A 23,347-nucleotide genomic window follows, 5' to 3' on the forward strand; every position below is an offset into this window, starting at 1 on the left:
GACAGCAGAGCCTCTCTCTGACAACACACCACCTTAGTATTCAAGTGGAATTCTCTATTTTTCTCCTGAGTGCAAGAAAGTTTGGCTGCTGATGCGACCACCTTGGGGATGGGCACCTGAGCGCTTGCTTCTCTGTGAGCTCCTGGGGCAGCCAGCCCAAGTTCCACCACAAACCAGCTCACCCACCTGAAAAACCTACCAGGCTTGAATCATCAGGCTGCAGATTCAAGCTGGGGCATAAAACTGAAAATGCCTTCAGAGCAACTTTCTCCTGTCAGCAGGCAGAATTAGAAGTGTTGACCACAAAAGCAGCTGTCTGTTACCAACTTTGCTATGAAATGCGCTGACGCGTGTTTCTATCAGGGGGTTTCATTCTCTTTCATCGGGGACTCAAAACTACTCTGGTGAGTGCAGGAAGCACTTGTTGCAGCACGCTCTCAGCTCTTAAATACTGTCTCTTATCCAAAAAGCATCAATGGGAAACTGGCACAACTAAACCCTTCCCGTGACTCAATGACCAAACCTCCCTTTGGTCCTAGATTACCGAGTCATGAAAAAGCAGACCAGTAACATGCAAACTACACACAGCATCAGCTAATTAGCACCTAACGAAACTCAGCAGTACCCATCCACTCCACCAATCCAACAGCAAAAAGTTCAAGCAGAAAGCACAGCTACCCAAAGCTCACTCTGGTGAGTGAGCGAGTATGTGTCAGAAGAACCACTACAGAAAGAGCTGCTGCTTCTGAGCATCAAACAGGGACAAAGTCCCTTATGAAGAAATGCTGAGAGAGCTGGGACTCTTTAGCCTGGAGAAGAGAAGGCTGAGGGGAGACCTTATCAATGCTTATAAGTATCTGAAGGGTGGGCTGAAGGAGGAGGGAGCCAGACTCTTTTCAGTGGTTCCCAGTGAGAGGACAAGGGGCAACGGGCACAAGCTGGAACATAGGAGGTTCCACTCAAATATGAGAAGAAACTTCTTCACGGTGAGGGTGACAGAGCCCTGGAACAGGCTGCCCAGGGAGGTTGTGGAGTCCCCTTCTCTGGAGATTTTCAAGACCCGCCTGGATGCAGTCCTGAGTAACATGCTCTGACATGCTCTGGGCAATCCTGCTTCGGCAGGGGAGTTGGACTAGATGATCTCTATGGTCCCTTCCAACTCTAAAAATTCAGTGAAATTCAGTGAAAGCCTCTGGAGAGACAAATCAATGCCAGCAGCACCTCACACTGTTTCGCAGTGGACTACAGCACACAGTAGAGGTAAGAATGGAGTCCTCCAATTCTAAGGGGCTTTAATTAGCCCCAAGAGCTGCAGCACACCTGAGCAGGTGGCTGCAAGTACTTCAGCCTCATCCCATTGTCATTATGAAGCAATAACTACATTTTTCTGACACAATACAAAATGTCAATGGCAAATATCTCACACAGGAAAATTTTGCAACTCTTGAAGCCATCTCAATGTTAAACTATTTTTTCCCCCAATTGTTATATGAGGTCATATTTAACATGATATTCTGCACATACCAAATTATCATAGAATCACAGAATCATTTAGGTTGGAAAAGACCCTTAAGATCATTAAGTCCAACTATTAACCTAGCACTGCCAAGTCCACCACTAAACCATGTCTCTAAGCACTATGCCAACCCATCTTTTAAATACTTCCAGGGATGGTGCCTCAACCACTTCCCTGGACAGCCTGTTCTAATGCTTAACCACCTTTTCAGTGAAGGCATTTTTCCTAATAACCAATCTAGACCTCCACTGGCACAACTTGAGGCCATTTCCTCTTGTCCTATCACCTGTAACTTGGGAGAAGAGACCAAGCCCCACCTCTCTACACCCTCCTTTCAGGGAGTTGTACAGAACAACAAGGTCTCCCCTCGGCCTCCTTTTCTCCAGGCTGAACAACCCCAGCTCCCTCAGCCTCTCCTCATAAGACTTGTTCTCCAGACCCCTCACCAGCTCCGTTGCCCTTCTCTGGACCCGCTCCAGCACCTCAGTGTCTTTTTTTTGTGGTGAGGGGCCCAAAACTGGACACAGCACTCGAGGTGGGGCCTCACCAGTGCCCAGTACAGAGAGATGATCACTTCCCTCATCCTGCTGGCCACACTATTCCTGATACAAGCCAGGATGCTGTTGGCCTTCTTGGCCACCTGGGCACACTGCTGCCTCACGTTCAGCCAGCAGTTGACCAACACCCCCAGGTCCTTTTCCACTGGGCAGCTCTCCAGCCACTCTTCCCCAAGCCTGTAGCGCTGCATGGGGTTGTTGTGACCCAAGTGCAGGACCCAGCACTTGGTCTTGTTGATGTATTTAGATGTATTCTCTGAGTGAGGCTGAGCCCTCACTCAGTTGGCCTCAGACCTTTGATCCAGCCTGTCCATAAATTATGTCATTATCCAGACAGGTTAAATGAGATGTTAGTCCAGTTTTATAAAGTTTCAAGTGTATTGACAGGCATAGTGGGGAAAAAAAAATTAAAAAAAAATCAGCAAATCAACACAATTTCCTGACAGTAGATCACTAGAGATCAAATCTGAAAGCATTAATACTGCCTAGAACAACAAATTCACAGAAATACCTGACTTCAGAGAATACATCTAAATGATTTTTTTTAAGTTCCCCAAGAAAAAGTTGGAGAAAGTTTTCAAGTCTAGTATATACATATTTTAAGATGCAAAGACCATTTAAAACTTACCAGAGTTTCTTCAGTTAAAATATTTCTACTGAAACTTGGCAGATTCACCCCAGAATGACCCAACAAATAAAATCAGAGAAAGCTCAAATGCAGCAAAATAGCTCAAAAATGTTTCCTCACCTGAGAGCACGGTCTGTGATCTGGTAACATCCAGACAGACTGAGAAACTGAAGAACTCGTGCAGTCTCTTCATCTGTTTTTTCACTCCCAGAGTATGCTGAGTCTTTTTTCTCTGACTGCTTAGTCCTTGTTGGTTTTTTACACAGTGCAGAGGACTCTGGAAGTGCTCGAATAGTTCTTAGTGCTGTCCCAGCACAACAAAACGAGTGACCGCAGTAAATCAAGTCAGTAGAAGCACAGTGCTGCTGCCACCCTCTAGTCCTTAATCCATAAATGTCTCTACCGTAGCAAGATCCAGAACAATTAATATGGGATGTTGGTTCCATGAGACAAAATCCTTCAACGTTTCTGTGTCTCCACTCTGCAGCATCTTCAATGTCAGCTAAATCATCTGCATCTAACATCCACACGTAAGCAGAACTGAAGTTTTCTGAGCCATCGGGTTTAGTCCAATGCTGCTCACCATCTCCTCCCTCAATGAGGTTTTCATTGTTGATTTCATGCAAACAATTATACTTCTTGTTGGACTGCAGAGTAAGCTCTCTGTTTTTCCACAAAGTCTTAGCATTCCTGTTTCTGCAGCTTTTCAGGATACCTCTGTTATGGTGAGTCGATATGACACCCAGTGCTCTGGAAATCCTCTCTATAGCCACATCTGTGATTTTTTCACATCCAGACAGATCAAGGTGGCGGAGATTTTGACAATAACCAACTGAAGACCAACTGAAATCAAAGAAAAGTGGTTTGCTTAGTTTTGTTGGATTTTTTTAAGTTTTTGTTCAGAAACAGGTGTTAAAGCTCAATATACAAAAGAACATTTCATAAGTAAAATACTTATATTAATTCACAAAATATTAAAAGAAAACATCCCAGACAGGTTAGATTTAATACTCCAAGTGCTGTACACACACCTAGAAAAATTATGTCTAAAGAAAGATGAAATAAATCATCGGTAACAACCTGTATTTTTCCATATACTGAGACTAAAAAGTCCAGATTTGCCAAAGACTGAACAAATTTTTAAATAGTAGATCAGACTGCAAACACCAAATAAATGTGACAAAAATTTCAAAAAGCATCTTCTGTTGTGCATGACACCGTTACCAAGAGGTATCTGAGTTACTAGACATCACAGTTCACTTCTCAGCAGGCTGAAAAAAGTGAACTTGCTGAACTACCCCCTCAAAAATATCCTTCTTGAGATGTAATATTTAGTTCAGAGTATTTTAATAGTTGGAATTTCTAGGACTTGAGTTTCTCAAGCTTGGCTGTTTATACATACTGAAATATCAGTGTGCTTAGACCATATATCCTTCTGTCATTTCTCACTTCTTTCAGAGGGAATAGCTGGATTCCTGAAACACATTCTGTGTCCAGTATTAATTATTCCATAAAAGTGATTAGGATTAGAGATGGTAATGACATCAGACTTCTTCATATTAACAAAACCTAACTCCTTCAGCCTTATCTTTTTCAACTGAAATAGAAATTTGATCTACAGTAGTATTGATACATTAGCTATAAAAGCATATAGCTGATTTAAATGACCTTTACCTATCCATAGTTTATGTTAACTACCATTTACTTTGTACAAGTGATTACTTATATTTACAGCAAGCTAAACTCATTTTGTCAGTTACAAATTGTTGTGTCAGAAATACAGATGCCGGTAAACTTTTCTGTGTTGTTAACATATAGAACTTGAGAGCACTATACAATGAAAGCACTGAATGCTGAAACAGCCACTGAGTTTCAGTATCACAGTAAGATCCGTTGGTGCAAGCTCTGCATCCATGCGCCATCCCACTGACATCCATGGAATTTCTGCAGGCTTCAGGAGAACTTCGGAATCCACAGTTACTCCACCTAAGCCCCAGAGCTTTCCCCACCGTTTGATCAGTGTCTCAAATAGCAGTATTTCAAATACTACCAACTGTATCAGACCAAGAACTACCATAACTGACTGACTACACAAAAAAAAAAAAAAAATCTATGGACAGTTTCAAGTTGTTAATACTAGAACAAGACACAATTATTGTTATTGATAGGTAATACAGCGAAGATAGTAAAGACAGACCATTATAAATGGCCATTTCAAAGTTACATGCTTCACTTGTTATTTCATTAATTTGTTACTCTGGTTTAGTTCTTAGTTATGTGTGAATCCTGAACGTGATTTCTCTATTTCTCTCTATACTGGCAACAGACTAAGACATGTTTGAATGTTTCTCCCCCTCGAAAAGTTGGGTTATTTTGTTTTATTTTTTAAGAGGAAACAACAATTATCTAACCTTTCAAATGCAGAATCTGAAATATCAGTTTGAGTGAGATCCAAATATTCCAAGTTGGGGCAAAGCTCCAAGATCTGTCTAACCTGGAAAAGGGAAGTAAAATAATCAGTAAAGACACATGGCAATAAGGCTGCACAGTGTCAAAAGACAACGCAGGAATTAACATTCTCTTGAACTGCACCTCATTTTCACCACCCAAGTGTTTTAAACTTGTGCACATCAGTTATTAGAGGCTGTGTGGCCACAATTATTAAATACCAGTTTCAGATTACATACCATTTTGCTGGATGCCGCAGAACTGTAGGCCAATACTAATGTCTTCACTGAGGAACCTACATGCGGGAGGACATTATGAATTAAGCCATGAAGTAAACGCTTTTCCATTTGTGCTATATTAATGGCAAGCGAATCTTCAGCTGCTTCTTCTGCAAAATAAAACCAAAGAGAAAGACTTAAAGTAGGCTTTGAGTCATTTGGAATTCACATTAACAAGCTTTCAGAAAGTTTCAGAGAACACCTTACATCAAACTTTTGCTGAACTCTAGCTCAACATACAACGTAAGTCTCATCTTTAAAACCTATCTGCTTGCCTTTCTGACACTCCTGAAGAGTTTAACTCCAATGGCAAGTAAAAACAGTAAGAGACCTCACGGAAAATTATCATTAAAGGACTTGGAGAAATATTTACTACAGATTATGCACTGCCCAGGGCTGTCTGGGGCAGCCGTTTCCACCAACTTGCTTTATACATTGAAATACTGTCTCACCAGCACTTCATATCCTGTGATATAACAGCTTGAGACAAATTTTAAATTAAGCCTAGGATGCATTAGGATGCAAGATGATTCATCCAAACTTCCTGAAGAGAGGAAGCCAAGCTTTTACCTCCTTCCTAATTCCAGAAACATCCCCGTAACTCTTCTTCCACCTGCCCTCAGGTTTGCTCTCTCCCAGGTGAATTAATTCAGCTCATTAAAACCAGCTTCCTGCTTCTCCCCCACCTCCTCCCAAACTCCATTCCCTTTTTTTTTTTTCCACCCAGCTGGGAGTCTGGATGAATTGAAGATAAGGAAAAAGAGCACTCCTTTAAGGAACCTTAAGTAGTTGCTAGGCAAAACTTTCCAAGTTCATTTTTACTGTATAAGTCTACTTATCTTAGTAAGCATTTAATCTAGGCAGAACATAAGAATTATTGCATTTATTATTTTAATGTACTAGAACCAACTATGAAAGAAAAATCTGTATTTTAAACTGATTTTACAGCAAAGACTCCATTTTATACATTTACTTCTTATAGCTATGTCATCTTCACAGAAAAAATAAAATAAAAAAAAGAATCACCAAAATCAGATTTACCTACCAGACTCATCTATGTCAGCATCTTCATCCCATTCCTGGAAAGCACGACTTTCATCTTTTCTATTTTTGACCCATTCCTCATCAGGTTCTGTCTCAAGATCTGCTGCAGGACCACTATACCAATCACCTGCTCATCCCCCCCCAAAAAAAGAAGGGGAAAAAAATAAAAAGAGGTATCAAGACAAAGTCCTCATCACTGCCGAAAATAGCAATGAAACACTTCTCAGTATACTGTGACTCGATCTAAAGATAAAAATTAATTTTGCATTCATCTCAACTAAGATTGGACTGAACTTTGACATTAATTCTTGTTTGATCTACATTTTAAAGCTTCAAAAGATGGAACAGTTTCAGTACCATTACAAAACTCACAGCCCATTATACTATTCTGAGACATGCTTGTTCTCCTTATTTTCTTGGTAGGGACCAATATGATTGCAAAAAAAAAAAAAAACACAGAAACAATTATGGAGTATTTGGACTGTGTAGGTGCTGAAGTTTTTTCTGGTAAATATATTAACCATCAACTTTTAGTATAAACACTTGGTTTAAGACATTTCCGTTTTCCTCTGGAATCTCACAAATACAGTCAACCAGGATGTATTTTTATTAGTCTGGCTTTAGTCACTGCACATGACAACTCCAGGATCAAGAAAACCAAGTTCCAGAAGTGGCCTACTTGTAACAGATGTCTGATATGTGATAACAACACACATGACTCAAATCAATAGACAATTTTTAAGAACATCTGGATGAACACGAAATCAGCAACAGCTCCACTGCTTTAGCTGGTAGGGCTCCTCTCCCCAAGGGTTACTGCACAAGCGTAATCTACTTCTAGTCTGGGTATATTGCAGTGTTGGGCTCCGTCTAAGCAGGTCTGCTGCCTCTCTCAGCATAGATATGCTTGAATCAGAAACAGCTTATCCTACTGTCTCACCAGTGGGGGATCCTGCCACCCCCAAAGCGAGAGCTGAAGGTTTCACCTGGAGGGCAGAAAATGACCAGTTCAGTAGTTCAGAAAATCATCAGTTCAAGTCAAGTTTCATCCAGAAAAATCTCATTACAGATTTTTCATGTTGAATGACGCCTAAAGGGACAAGGTTTCTTACACGAACAATACAGTGACAATGAAATCCTAACTGACTGTCAACCAACTGAAGCAAAAGTAGTATTTCGGTAACATTTATCATCTTCTTTAACCCACCTTTATAATATACAAAAAGCCTCAGAAGCCCTCTCTGTACGAGGAAAAAAAAAGTTAAAAATTTAACTAAGTCTGTAGTTTGATGTTCTTTTTTCGCCTTCTGGCAGTAAATCCTATTTGAGAAGCTTCCACTCAGTTTAGAGCACTTCTGCACAAAGAGCTGTAGTAGTATAGATGGTACATCATGAGATCAGCTTCCTGTCGTGCCAAAAATGGATTTAGGAATAAGTCATTTTAAGCAGCTGCCAATTACCTTTTTCACATAGCACTGAATTATCCAGACTACTAGGTTTTAGATGAAAATTTAAGTGTAAACACCGAAACTCCTCCTTTCCACTCAGTCTTTTCCAGCTCAGGGACCAATCCATTATTTTCAGTGAGATTTATACAACCAAAAAAATTAGTTCAGACTTAAGAGTCATTTAACTCCTCTCTGCCTTGTACAGATTTTAGAAGCCATAACGGTATGGCCAGAAGTAAGTTTTTAGCTTTTATGTATCTCAAAATTTAAGTCCTATATAGTTAGCTTTAATTAACAGGAGATTTTAAGGAACGGAAGTCATAAAAAAACCACTTAGTTCTTACTACTGTAGAAGTTACTGAAGTAATATATCTGAAGAATCAATACGAAAACTAACATTCATACAGTTTTCTTTGAAGTTTGAATATAAAAAGAATAGATTGTGAGGAAATGTTAGAATTCCATTTGTTTTAAACTTCCATTCTGCAGTTCTAAGACAGACCTCTCAGAGGAGAGCATACTAGTCAGGAAATCAGAAAAATAGATATATTTTATTTCTACCTAGTAACCTAATGAAATAAAAATATTACTGATGTAGATGTAACAGCAGCATTTATAATTCAAAACCCCTTAGATTCTTAAATCATAGTTAAGATGTTGTATTAGTGAATATACTTGTTAACATTCACACAAGCAAGCAAATCCCCGCAAAACTAATCAACAGTTTGTACACAAGAACTAATCATGAGTTACAATCAAGACAACTTTTGGTTTCTTAATTCTGTAAGATGGAAGTATCTTTTGGGGATTTTTAATATTTAACCAAGTTTCAGTGCACCATCCCTGCCAGAAGCACGCTCAGCTGTCAGGTTCATTGTACGTGCCAGCCCATACTAAAAAGTTCTCTTCTATAAACTCAGAAATTCTGCTAATTGACATGCTTTCAAAGGAAGAATTAAATTCAACTTACCTCTAGCCCAGCGAACAGGGTAAAGATGTTTCCAGAGAGATCCAGTTTTAGCCAACTGTGACCATTCAGTGCTTACTTGACTACACTGACATAACTCTTGGGGGTTAAGGTAACTGAAAATGGTCAGCATTACTTCAGGAGGAAGATTAGTAATATTTGTGGTGTGCCCTGTTACTTCAGTTTCTGAAATATAGAAAGTGTGTGTTAAGTGAAGCACAGCATCACAGCTTTAAGTAACAGTGGAACATACATTTTGACTAGGACAATGAAAAAATAGCGTCTGAAAAATATATTTGAACTGCTTGGCAAAAAAGTTAAAAAGCCTTCGCCATAATACCACCTTAAACAAACAAAGTCAGCTCAGTTTTCCTGTTTGCTATTTTCTCAACTTGCTAGTTTTTTTCCAACGCTGACCCCCACCAAGGGCCCAAAAACGCCTTGGACAAAAGTAAACCGCTGCTACTACTCAACCACAGCAAGATTAAAGCAGTACCTGCTATAAATGAAATGCTTTTAAAAAATGCCTTATGTCATAGATGATATATATATATATACATGCTTTGCCACATTCCCAAGAAACAGAACTAGCACAGAAGCTACCAGCTGGGACCACTCTCAGCAAAAACACTCAACCTCTTGACTGGGACACAGCAAGAAGTCCATGCTTAACTCTTTGCAGCTGTCTCATATTTTATTTCTAGGTTTAACTACTAGCACAGACAAGTAGTTTTAACTCCTGAAGGGTGACAAGCCATTCAGGTTCAAAGGTTATACAAAATCTTAGGTTAGAGGCTAAGATTTGACCACTGCAATTAATACTTCAATGGACAGCTCTAGGAACCATCTCCAACAGATCTCCCTTAACGGCATAGTACAAAGAGAGCTGCAAACTGTACAAAATAACAAATTCAGTGATTTGGTTACTGGCTTCTTTGCTGTTTTAAGAGAATTTTTAGTGCTTTGTTTAAAGACAATTTACTTAAGCAAAACGTTTTCTAAAACAGTTTTCAGGAGTCCTTAGAAATAGTAGGTTTCACAAATCAGTAGGGATTTATTTTTAAAGACACAAATTACATAAGACTTTACAGTGAGACAAGGGCCAGGTTTCTTTTTGCAAAGAACCTTCAAAAGTGAGCATAATATAAACTTTACCCGGTGATAATCTATCGCTACTTAAAAAAGAAAATAATTAAATACAGTTTCACTTGATAAATCAATATATTTATTTGTATTCCTGGCAAGTCTCTGCAGGTAAACTACAGAGAATTTCACACTAAAATTAAAACCTCACAGGACTGCAAGCTGTGTTATTTTCTTCCTTTTTTTTTTTTTAAAAATGGATACAGGACACATACTTTCTTCTCCCTAAAGTCTAGAACACAACCATTGCAGAATTACTGCTGTCCCACAACTGCTATTCCAGCTAGGCTTAACAGCAAGTAATGCCATAAGGCTACTTCTGTCACATTGATCTGTTCAGATTCAATAGTGTTTCACACCATGGACCATGATCTTTTCTGAAGGTTTCACCTGGAGGGCAGAAAACGACCAGGTCAGTAGTTCAGAAAATCATCAGTTCAAGTCAAGTTTCATCCAAAAAAAATCTGATTACAGAGCAGTTTTTCAAGTTTTCTAATGAGAGGACCACATCTCATCAACACCACAAAGTTCAGTTCATGAGGGCTCGCTCTACTTATCAGTCTCACACCCCACTATCACATTTTTTGCACATTAATCCCCCTTGTTTGGGGCATGAACCCTTCTTTGTTAGTTAAGAGTGAAAACTGCAAACATGGACAACTTAGGCTACTTCAACAGTCATAATACAAGCCCGTAGTCGTCCATTTATTTTAAGTTTCATCAGGAAAGGTAGTTACAGACGAATGCAAATTAAATATCCACTTTCAGAACACACATTTTATCTGACCTACTCGCAGGCTGCACGGATTCACCCCCTTGCATCACTCCACACACACAGTTTCTTCCTTTTTGGTTCCTAAGAGGCCAGGGGGACGAGGTAGAGGGGAAGGCGAGTTGCTTTTAATTTTGTCAGTTGCCTAATTATTCTGTGTTATTAAGCCATCAATAGAAAAGCTTACAAAGTAGTCCTGAAAACCAAGAGTTAAATGCAGGGTCTGCAAGTAGAAACTATAATTTCAATGGAAGTATGAAATTAGAAGTTAATCATCATTTCTGCCTGTTTATTATATCAATTATTACCACGTGAGGGAAGGTAGAAGAGGAAGGTTGAGAACAGGTAAACAGTGAAGTACTATCTACATTACAACCTGCCAAGAAGCCTATGTCAAGCAGTAAAGTTCCTAAAGATTCAAAACTGGTGTGAAAAAATTCCCATTTTATAATAACTATTTTATCTGCCAGTATGTAACTTTAGGTGTGTCACTGGTATGGCTTTTTAGATAAAAACTGCAGTTTGAAAATGACTTTAATTAGATGCTTCACCTTGATCTGCTTTCTCATCCACAGAATATTTGAAGACCTTCTGCAGCTCTTCTGCTTGATTCCACTTACTAAGACCTCTGAATTCGGCAGCCTCCTTCTGTGAGCAGTGCTGTGCGATTACTTTCTTCTTAATATCTTTCAATTCTTCGTAAGTAAAGTATTCCATCAACATTGGCTGAAAAACCTAAAGCAAAGGGAAAAAAAAAAGTTTGGAGCTGACAGAGATAGTTGATAATGCTACACAGAATTTCCTCTTTCAAATTCTCTCCAAGTAAAACACGTCATACGTTAAGTCAACCTGAGGACGGGAGCGTGGAAGATTTGAGTCCCAATCCTCTGCTTGCCCATGGATCACTGCAGAGTCTCAGGCAAGCTGCTGAACTGCGTTCCCCAACAGAAAAGGGAAGGGATTAAAGTTGGTTAAACTATGTAACTTATCAAGGTACTCACACAGAAGGCGAGGTGGCAAGGAAGAAAAACATGAGAAAAGATTTCTCTTGGACAGACTTCGGAAGATTTACTCTCTCCAGAAGATGCTTCCCAGTTTTTGGATACCCATAAATCCTCAGACTGGCAGTACTAGTCTATGTTTCAAATATAGGTCAGAGGCTGTTTGGGAGTGTCAGTTTGAGTCATGAAGGACTGGTTTAGGACTTCTCTCTTTCCTTTAAGTCTTGCTATACATGCCCTTAAATAACTACCTGCTGCAAACAAATCCCAGCCCTGGTGGACTTTTGTTATCAATTTTTTAAAGGACCCGCATTTCTTCATAAATTTTCAGTATCTTCAGTGTCAGAATGTGTCACTCTGCAGTCAGAGAACAGAACAATGATACCACGGTCCCAAATGCAAATTGGCACAATAATAAAAACAGAAGAGAACTGTGAAAAAACCCAAACCTCTGAACGCTCTGTCTCTATTCATCATTCCAAACCCCCGGGAAGACCAGCATATTTGAGGAAGATTTTTACCTACCTCCTCTTCCTCTTTCATATGAGGAAGGAAATCCCTGGTAAAGGCTTCCAATCTCTCCTTCAGCTGTTTAGCATAGTTTAGCTGTTCGTATTCATTCTGAGAAGAAAGCAAAGATTTAACTGTTACCTAATCTTGTCCATTTATTCAAAGGTTGAACTGTTAAACCAGCGTTTCAAAGCAAAGCCCATTACGTCTTCCCTATGCACGCTGCACTTTTGCTCTATTTCATGGTAAGAACGTGTTCACTTACAAAGTTTCATGACAGGCTGACAGTCTGTATCAGCCTGTTACTAGGCAGAACAAAGTACTCTCTCTCTTCCTGCCTGATTCCAATTTATTTTGTTATCAGATAGGAATGAACTTGTCTAATCACATTTTTACTTCGGAGCAAAGAATGAAGTCTGCCAATCTACAGTCTCACCCAAAGTTCAAAGTAATAACAGACCAGCCTAAGTATTTGCATAGGAATTATTCTAGGATACAGCAGTTCATCTTTTAACTGCATACATTTTACATTAGTTATTCTACAATTCTAGCTTCCAAACTATAATCAGAATTTAGAGTCAGACATGCTCTAAGATATTTACTTTGGAAATGGAAAAAAACTCTTTATTAAAGATGTAACTGGCTTTTAAATGTTAAAGTTAGACCAGCCTCATCTATCAATTTGTTAGCTTGTTCTCTCGGCCAGTAATAAGTAGCTAGTTCTGAAGTCTGCCCAGTAATTGCAACATACTGAAGTTCCTCATAGCTTACAGTAAATGTTGTAAAGTTTTTCAAACCTCTACAACATCAAAACCTATTACGGAAAAAAGGCTTAAGCCATCAGTTTTAAATTAAGCTAACCACACTCTCAAAAAGAGTTGAAGTTAACACATCTAAAGAAATCTAGAGAAACCTGATTTTCCACACTTAAAAAGTCACATAACAGAGTAACACTAGCATCCTAACAGAGAAGGTATAACCCAAAGCCAAGTGTTAAATTGGCTTCACCTTCCTTCGTTTTCCAATTCATTAATGGAATTATTAATTAAGACAAATGTTAAGGTTTGATATGTACGGGGAAAAAAAAAATATTTGCAGGATACCAGCCTTAGATAGTAAAATGCAATCAACCAACCATGTATTTAGTATTTTTCTTACTGAAAATATGGACCATGGGTACTAGAAATGTAGTACGGGATGAAAAATTATTACTGGAGACTATAGTTCTTAAGAGTGCAGGAAGGGGAAGTTGAGTTGGTTACTCCAGAGGAAAGACATGACAGAATTCAAGTAGGATTCTACTGGAGAAGAATTCAACAACTTTAAGTCATGAAAAAGCCAGCTGGAGAAATAACATTTAGAGCTTCTTGAGGACTGGAACATTAACAGCATTACTGAGCAAGAGATTATTGGAAGGAGTACATGACTCACTAACAGAATAAAACAATGCCCTTTTTTTTTTTTTTTTTAAAAGTCTGGTAACCATCTCCATTTGTGACAATAATAAAATTGCTATGTGCCACAAGACAAGATACTCAGGGTTTCCTAACAAATTAATAAAAAATATATTATTTTCTTAGTCAGACTCTCTTTTGACCAATTAGAAGTCTTTGTGTTTGAAACTTCCATGTTTTCCCTCCGAAACACTTCCAATTATGCAGTGATGGACTTCCATCACAATATACACCTCTGAAAAGAATTTTTACTACAGATGTAATAACTGTGATGAATGGCAAAATAATTTGTGTTTTGGACCGGTAAGTTTTCGCTACTGTATCAAGACACCACAAATGTTTCTTCTCATCCTTAGTTTATTTGTGGAGAGCACCAAGGAAAGTTGAGGTAAACTAATATATAATCACAGCATGTTTTCCTTAGGACACAAGTCCTTACAGTCTACTCACCTTTACATTCTTTAACCCTTTCTCAAAGAGGCTGAGCATCTCTGAGAGTTTGTTGTCTGAGTGCACATTGTACACTGTCCGGCTACGTTGCTGAAGTAAACCAATGATACACTCATTTTCAATCTGCTCGTGCATTTTAAATTCCTTGAATGTGGCATAAAGAGATTGCAGCAGAGCCCGAAAGTCATTGTTGTTGGAGAAGTTAGTCTTGGAAAGCTAGAAGAAAGAAAAGCTCATTAAAAAAAAAAAAAAAAAACACACACACAAAAACCAATGAAAATCACATCAAGGTCAAGTTAAATCCTTCAAACAGGTATTAGGCTCTTGTTATTAACTGGCCCCATTACTTATAACATAAAAGCTGAAAACCTTCAGTTTTGTGAAGAAAACTGGCAAAAATAAAAACCGAATTTGCAATTTGAGCAACTCACTTCAGAGACACCAAAAATTAGAGTAAGGAATGCTTTTAATTCCAATCTTCAAGCGCAATAGATAAAAATCAGAAATTCAAGTGCATAGATAAGAATACACAAACTAGTCTATTTTAATAGTAACTTTCCCATAAATTATCCAATTGGTGCATTAAAATATAAATTAATGCAACTTCTTCCAGAAGTAGGCAGAATTAATATTGGCACTTGAATACTACAGATTAACAAATATTTATATAATAGCTCTATTAATATGACTATTGAAATAGTCACAGAATTCATAAAGAAGTATACTTTAACCTTGATGATTGACTTGCCATTTGACTTTTATTTGTTAACAGGAACTGACACAAAATCTATATAAAACCCTCAAACTTGCTTTAAAACTTTCAAAGAGTCATTATGCATGGTCTTTTCATGTATGTTTCCTCTTATAGTTCACTGAAACAGTAAGGCATACACAGTCCAAGTCTCTTAACTACCTAAAATAAATTAAGGGGAGGGTTTTACAACAGCCTTGTGCTTTGTGATCAAAGGTGAAGTAAACCAAGGGATTGAATTGCGCAATTCTCTGATTTCCAGTGGCAACTATGTAACTGCATTTCCCATCACGGGCTCTGATGGAAAAAGCTATAAATTTTAGAAATATTACAAGGAACTGATAGTAACTTAACTACAGAAGTCTAAACAAAGCATAATATATGCAATAATGCACATTGTAAAGAAAAGCATGTTAAATTTGATCAAATTCTGAATGCAACTGTCTCATTCCGCATGAATGAAAAGAGCTTAAGAAAACAGCAAAGTAGTATAACAACTTGTTAAAGATAGATCATCCTTGAGAGAACAATGCAGTTATAGCACTAGCTTTAAGAAGCCAGTACAACCAGAATCGTATTTAAGGATCATAAACCAATCTTGTGTAACCATGAGATAAACAAACATAGAAAGATTTCCTGCTAGAAATCAATGCAATCTCCCCAGCCCAGCAGGTAACAAAGGTTTTGCCACTTTCCCACATCTACATTTTCATCCTTACTAAGGAGTCATTGTCACAGACCCCCAAGCCTACCTTTAAGGATGTATTATCCACAAGGGACCCCGAGTCCCCCCAAGTGAATACAAACTATACTGGCTGTTGGAAGAGGTTTCCAATGAACTCAGAACCAACGAATCAAGACAGCACAAGTTCTAGGTAATGTGGGAGTGCCATTTTTACACGCATACAGTCACCACTAGCAACAATGTTTTACAACTTCATTTTCCTTTGGTGAATGTAGAAAAACAGTATTTTCTCCATTCTTCTGTTTTATTCCACATGCAGCTTCAAAAAAATCAGAGTCTACAGCAACATACAAGAGCAAGCATTTTAAGAATAGAAATATTTTAATTTAATTCAGAAAACAAGCCACTGGAGTACTCAGGATTTTACAAAAAAAATATTCAGGAGTATTTTTTTGTAGAAATCAGGTTTAGTTTACAAAGATTCTGGAATTTAAGCTGGAAGTAAATTCCAGAATTTACCATTCTGGAAATGGTAATCTGAGACTTGTACGTTCATACAAAATACTTATATCAAAAATAACCATAAATTGAGATATCTAAAACTTTTATCTTAAAAAAAAACAAAAAAACACACACACACACAAAACCCAAACGAAAAACAAAACCACCAAATGCACTTATTCATTCTGACATTGCATTGCCACTTCCTGGCAACCCCTTGCAATGCAACCGAAACAGGCTGGACATCTGCCAAGCACTTATGCAACTCCAACTCAGCTGTACCTCCTGTACGTTACAAGCTGTACGTATGAGCAAAATGACTGTCACTGTGGAAAAACCACATTTACTTAGCCTCAGCAGAGACAGAAAATAGGGCAAAGTTACGGGGAGGGGGGGAAACACAAACCCTTAACTTTTAGGCCAACTACTGACAGGTCAGAAAAAAATTCATGTATTTGTGATGCAGTGTGTTAGGATTTTGATACATTCTTACATACGTATCACAAACGGGAAAAGATCTCAGCTCCAAAGACCATTTCTATCCTATGCAAAGCTCAGAGAATGCAATGTACAGAGCAGTGGTACTAGATGAAAGTACAGGTTAGACTTTCCACCCTAGAAAGCTGTCTGAACAAGCACGAGAGATGTTTGCAGAAATACCTCTTCATGAAGTACAGCCTCCTCACCTCCAGCCATTTGTGATTCACACCTCAGTAACGGTGAAGTTTGGTTTCTAATGTAGCATTTCTCTTGATTTAGTCTCAAAATCGTTCATTCTACCCATGAGGATCTACAATATCTGAAGTCAGTCCCCAAAGACCCTTTTCCCCAAGAAATCCATCTGCTCCAAAATGCTTAGCGCTTTGATTGATGCAAAAACATAAACAAGGCTGCTGAAGTGTGTGACAGGAAGGTTAGACGAACTATTGCATTTTGCTGTTGGGTCAAAAAAAACCAAAACAAAACACACAACCACCACAAAATTAGCCCTGATACAAAACAGCATCTTCTCATCTGCCTCACCTAAATCTTTCCAGGACTCAAACTTCTATTGAACCTACCTATTATCATCCACAAATTTAAATAAAGAAACCATTTCTGCACCCAATTTAAGAATTCCTGTTAGAAATGTATTGTTATAGAAGCTACTGTAATACTAAATGCTTGCATATTCACCTCTGCTACTGAGGCTTCCAGCAGATATCCATGAGATTAGGAACTATGGAGAGGATATTGAAGTTTAATAACCGTACTTGAATCAGCAATCGGTCAGTATATTAAAAAGGTCAGCTGAAGCTGAGGAAAACTGGCTTTTCAGAGGACAGGTAGCCTAGCAACAACGTCACTCGGTCAGATCTTTAATTTCATTACCAGGACTGATAAAGTCTTATGATGGGGGACCAAGACTATTAACAGCCAGCAGCTGCTACACTCCAAGATCCACTTTTCACCGGCTCTACACAAGGGAAAACCAGCACCGGAGTTCAGTGGTGCAAGAAAACCACTGCCCCCTAAAACTCGGTCAGAGAATTCCAAGAGAACAGCAAGGGGAAGGAAATGGATTGTATTAAGCATATTTGCTGAAGGGTCAAAAATACAAAGAACAGTGCCTGGGTGATTCCCGAGCAGGCTTAAAACACACTGCACTAAACCAATTATCACAGCCACGGGTGTCAGAGATATCTGGGACCTTTCTAGACTTTTGAAGAGATTAGATTTAAACAATTGTTACATTACAGCACAACTGTGTTTGTGTTTGGAATGCAAACTGGAATTGAGGAGTGATACCACAAGAGAAACAGTCGTGGTGCCTCCTGAAGCCTCATGAAATTTAAGAATTCTGCATAATTCAAGTAGCCTGAGCAACAGGCAAAACAACAGTCAGTCAATCACACTGCAAATTCTGTTTGAAACACTTCGGAGACCTTTGGCTGATGCAGGTGTTCTCTGCAAGTAGCCAGGAGCTGTTAACTTATTAAACCCATAAAAAAAAAATCCACACACACAACCACCCACACATCAACTTTTATCTCTGTAAACTGGGGCAGACACATCATTTAACTCAAGGGCTGCTGTGGTGCCAGCAGTGAAGTAAAGCATGAGGTCACAAAACGTACCAAATTATTCCAAGTAACAGCATGACAAGGGGATAGTCACACTAACCTAAGCCTGCTGTTCTTCTCCAAAAGTCTTCGTATTTAACTGGTCAATTTAGGGGTTTTGCAGCCTACAAGACTTAAAATTAAGACTGAAATAAAAATCGGAAATACTGATTTTTCTTCAGGGTTGAAAGCAATGTGTAAACTAGTATTAGGATTATTAAGAAGTAGATCTTTGAAGTTTGTTTTCTGCCATTGATTCAAGATCAAGTAACTCCATCCTTCCTTTGCAGGAAAAAATAGTAACGCTGAGTTAAGAAATCACTTGATGGACATCTTTTTTTATACCTCAAATTACTCTATTACAGAATAGCTACGCTTGAAAAATCCTTGTATCTCAGACAACCGTGTAACTGTTTTAGGTGAGTGTCCAACTCCACTGGACTACAACAGAGCCATTTACATGTTCAAGACATGTACAGAGATGTAGCAGACAAACAGCTTTCCTTACTATAAGCTATTATTTCATTTTTGTGCTTCAAGAACATGATAACAAAACCATCAAGATCAACAGTAATTGCTATTTATACAGTGCTTCATGTTCCTTATGCTCAACTGAAGGTAATTCTACATTCAACTCTGGCATCTCCTTTGTGCCCTTAGTGCTTTCACTAAAAAAATTGAAACTTTCTGTCAGATGGAGACAGAGATATTTCTATCCAAAATTTTGTAAATAAATAAGAAAGCTCAAGACAGCTAATTAAATCACCAAACAAAACACAGTATTACTTGGATTCTGGAAGTGTTTTACATAATATGCCAACATGGAAAACTGTCTTCCTAGAAGAAAATTGATTTTCCAGAAACATTAGTTTGCAGCGAGTAAACCGAAACAGTTATTTCGTAGTATGATACCTAGTATCTATGCCAAATATGTTTAATGAGTGGAAAGAGTTTGCTTCTTCCTTAAAAATATCCAAGCATACTATTAACTGGCAAGGAGAAAGTAGCAAACAGGAATAAAGAAAAAGAAGTACGCTGCTCTCATTAGACTAGTGTAGCAGTAAGCAAAGTCTGTGCTGTAACTTTCCCAGTTACAAGTACCTATTTGCTACCAATCACAAGCTGGAAAACAACAAAAATATGAGGAAAGAGAACAGGAAAATGGAAAAACGATTTTTCCACTCTACCCAAAGATTTCACAAATTTACAATGGCATAATTACTCAAGGTTAAAGAAGTTGAAAGTAGCTACAAACTGCTTTATTTCAAACTAAGGGTTTCCACATCAGCACCTGTAACTTCTGAACAACCGCTAACCCTAAAAATTCAGTCTGGAATCTAAAGAAAAGTTGCCTTCGATTTTTCGGCTATTTTTATTTTTATTTTCACATATCATCACAAATAACATCTTCGATAGGTCATTCCTATATATTCTGCTTTCCATGTGTAACCACTGTGCTCATTAAGACCTATACAAGCAGCTGATCACCAACGGAGGTGAAATAAAGACATATACCTGATGATCAATGCAGACTAGATTTCTATCATTAGTTAACTCAGCAGGTTTAAAACTCAAAAAAAAAAAAAACCCAAACAGTAAAATCTTTTTCATTATGGAGCTGGCAGACTACTTTGACTGAAAAAAAATCCAATACTTTTAGAATTGACTAGCATCATTAAAAAAAAAAAAACCACACACACAACATGGCATTACTAGTCAGCTACAATTTTTCACTCTTACATTTTATCACTTCGCGTATACAATATCACTAAATATCAAAGGAGAGGAACTTGAACTCTGCAGAGATATCTCAATTTTATGAGCAAGAAAATGGAGGGACAAAGACCATAACAAGGTGTGCCTGTGTCAATACCAAGAGCATGTGGTTTCATGTTGTACTTAATCTGCCGTAAACGAGGGGGTGGGGATGGAGAAGGAAACACCTAGAAGCAGCAGCCCTGCCCCTGCTTCAAGCTGTACATTCCTACTGAATCCTACTGATTCACAGCTGCAAGATGAGCCCATTTGGGGAACTGATCCAGAAAGAAGTTGCACCTTTTTAGTGGGTTCGTTTTTCACCTGGTCAGTGCGCCTGTCTGACAGACAGCCTGCAGTGACACCCGGTTACATGCCACGTCTTGCTTAGGAACCCACGAGAAGCTCAGTTTATATTGTCCCCAAGGAAGAATTACAGTTCCAAGACAGCCCAGCAAAAAGGATGACTGTCCTCTCAGCGTCACCTGCTCCTTGGCTTATCTTTATGTAGAGGTGTACGAGGTGAACAGTAAGAGAATTAGCTGAACTACTTCAGGCTCCAGCTGTTTGGATGTATGAAGACTTAAATCAGAAGAGCAATACAGGTTCTCTACACTGTGTGCTTTTCTTGGCTGTGGGTCAACCTAAAATAATAGCAATTAGTAAGGCAGGCAGGACAGGATCTGGCAGAACTCAACAAGAAATCCACAGCTTTCAAATGCCCATTTATCTGTCATCTTCTCTATAAAATCCTGTCCTCTGTGTTATCTTGTCAGCTGTTTTGCAGCTTAACTAAAATCTTCAAATAGCCTTTCAAAAAGAAGAAAAAAAAAAAAACAACCACCAACAAAAGCAATATTGACTCAAAGATTAAGGCAGACAAAACTATTTTGTTTTTCAAAGAGCACAGGCAAAAAGGCAGGTAAAATCTTGTACTCTATATTTTTAAAGGCTAAGGTCAAGCTGATAAATGCCAAACCTAAGAGCACAGCAGAGATGTAAACAAAATGCTGTATTTTCATTTTTATTGGGGTCTTTCATAGCACTCTGCACTACATACATGTCAATTTTGTCTAATCAACACCTGTAGATCAGTTTTTGAATCACGAAGGGCTTTTCACATAAATCACAGTACGGGACTGAGCGCACCAAAACTTTCAGAGACGCAATTGCTACTAGTGTCAGACCCCCTTGGGGACCACAGCAGAAAGCACAGCTTGGCAAGCACTGGTAAAATCCGCTGAGCCGCCTCCACCATGTGGCTTCTACAAGTAAAAGTCTACCAGGGATGAAGGGACACAGGCTGTCACCAGGATCTGCAGAGATGAATCCAACAAAACATTAAAGAAAAATCTAGTAAGGGTATGAAATACAAGGGCCTCAAATGAAAGCGTGATAAACAGCAATGATGCTGTTATTTAGGTGTGTCACGGCATTTCTCATATTCACTCTACATGCCATAGAAGACTTCTTTCCTGTCTTACATCCTCCCACAGATAGGTTCCTGCTCAAACCTGGCCTTTTGGGACTTCGCATACCTCCTGACAGAAGGCCAAGAGTGAAATGACAGCAGCCTCAAGGCTCCTCTCCAAACTCCCACTGCAGTAATTCACAAACTACAAACATAGTAAAAATGCCCTTGCCCTTCTGTGCCAGTCTCGCTGCAATTTCCTAACACAATCAAAGGTGGGCAATGGAATAATTCACCACTCTGGCTTAATCTATCTTGGGTACTAACTGCAAAAAGAAATAAAAAGTCAAGTCTCTGAAGAACTACAATTTATACTCTATTTAATCAGTTAAAGCATATCCTAGGATAGCTGCATTAAACCTGTATGAACACAGAGACTGTAATTAGCATGTATCAAGCTTTTTAGAAGGCATCAGTTTCTGAGTTTTTATGTGGCACAGAGTAGAAGAGAATAAATTGTTGTTGCTTAAAGCAGAGAAGGGCAAAGGTGGGTTATTACTGCTCTCCAGAGCAGGCTGGAAGAGAGGACAAAAGATCACCCTTCGCATGTTGCTCTGAACAGAAAACTTTTTTTTTCCTACAGTTCGAGAGCAAAAATAGGTGCCAAGAAATTACTTGGAAAAAATCCTGCTACAGTGTCTGGCATAAGAAAAATACCCTCAGGATTTTCCTATGAGGGCAAAACAGAAACAAAAGAGCTAAGCATCTGATGGGTAAGAAAGAACAGGCGTTTTGTTAGACAAAAAAGTAACGAAATGGAGAGGTTTGAGATGGCAACAAGAGCTAGAAGCATCCTGAAAAAAGGAGTGAAATTGCTATTCAGGTCTGAAGTGCCCCACAAACACCGAACATGTTTTATCACTGATGTCCCCCCATTTCAGACCTCCTTTGGCACTTTGCTTAAAACGCATTTGCTTTAAAATGTAGATACTTAAAACACATTGTCACATCCAGATTCATCTTCAAAATATTCTTCCTCATGAAAAATGAATTCAAAGCTGTTATTCTCCAGAAGGTGTAGCAAGAAGTTACTGAACTATTCAGGATCCAGAAGCTCAAATGGAAAGACACCTGGTAGAGTCTCTGATGAAATAGCAAGAAGTATGGATGGCAAATTGCTCACCCATCTCTGGATGCTAATGAGGAGGTTTAATTTCCTTCCATCGTCTGCCTGTAGTCATGGTGTAGCCCATCATTTGCAGACTTAATAACACTAAGCATCTTAAGTAGCTATTTATTCATTCTAAACATAGGTGAAGGCAAGTGCCCAATGATACAGGATGTTAATTGGTAATAATCAAACACGCTGAATTTCTAAATCAACACACACATATTTGAAGCAGCAGTGCAAACTTAATGGTAGTGTATCAAAATACTGAAAAGGGATTTCAAAAGTAGAACGAAAGCTTTACCAACATTTGTTGATTAGTAACAGAAAGAGACATTGTGAGGGAACAACCATTTTCTGTTCTCAAAGATGGCAAGTGAAAAATACTTGACTTTGAAATAGAAAGTCAGAATGTTGATAATTTGTTTAACTTTTCAGATTTCAGTTCTCCTTGCTGCCACAGAAAGTGTAATCATAATGTGGTCATCTAATTCACAGAATCGCAGAATCGTAGCAGTTGGAAGGGACCTTTGGAGATCACCTAGTCCAACCCCCCGTCAAAGCAGGTTCACCCAGAGCAGGTTGGACAGGAACGCATCCAGGCGGGTTTTGAATATCTCCAGAGAAGGAGACCCCACCACCTCTCTGGGCAGCCTGTTCCAGGGCTCTACCACCCTTAGAGTAAAGAAGTTTTTCCTCATGTTGAAATGGAACTTCCTGTGTTCCAGTCTGTGCCCGTTGGCACTTGTCCTGTCACC

General features: G+C 38.7%; 1 protein-coding gene across 2 annotated transcripts in view; it reads right to left on the minus strand.

Annotated features, from left to right (window-relative positions):
- Positions 1-23,347, minus strand: part of FBXL5 (F-box and leucine rich repeat protein 5) — a 37,656-nt gene that overhangs the window by 9,109 nt on the left and 5,200 nt on the right. The window contains exons 2-9 of one of the 2 annotated variants that reach the window (XM_074147303.1): positions 14,217-14,432; positions 12,328-12,423; positions 11,353-11,536; positions 8,890-9,072; positions 6,473-6,598; positions 5,389-5,537; positions 5,113-5,195; positions 2,822-3,544 (exon numbers count right to left, since the gene is read on the minus strand). In XM_074147303.1, the coding sequence (XP_074003404.1) occupies positions 2,822-3,544; positions 5,113-5,195; positions 5,389-5,537; positions 6,473-6,598; positions 8,890-9,072; positions 11,353-11,536; positions 12,328-12,423; positions 14,217-14,432 (1,760 nt within the window). The remainder of the gene's footprint in view (positions 1-2,821; positions 3,545-5,112; positions 5,196-5,388; positions 5,538-6,472; positions 6,599-8,889; positions 9,073-11,352; positions 11,537-12,327; positions 12,424-14,216; positions 14,433-23,347) is intronic. The other variant, XM_074147304.1, reaches the window with a different exon arrangement.

Source organism: Numenius arquata, chromosome 5 (assembly GCF_964106895.1).
Source record: "Numenius arquata chromosome 5, bNumArq3.hap1.1, whole genome shotgun sequence".
In the NCBI taxonomy this organism is placed as follows: domain Eukaryota; kingdom Metazoa; phylum Chordata; class Aves; order Charadriiformes; family Scolopacidae; genus Numenius; species Numenius arquata.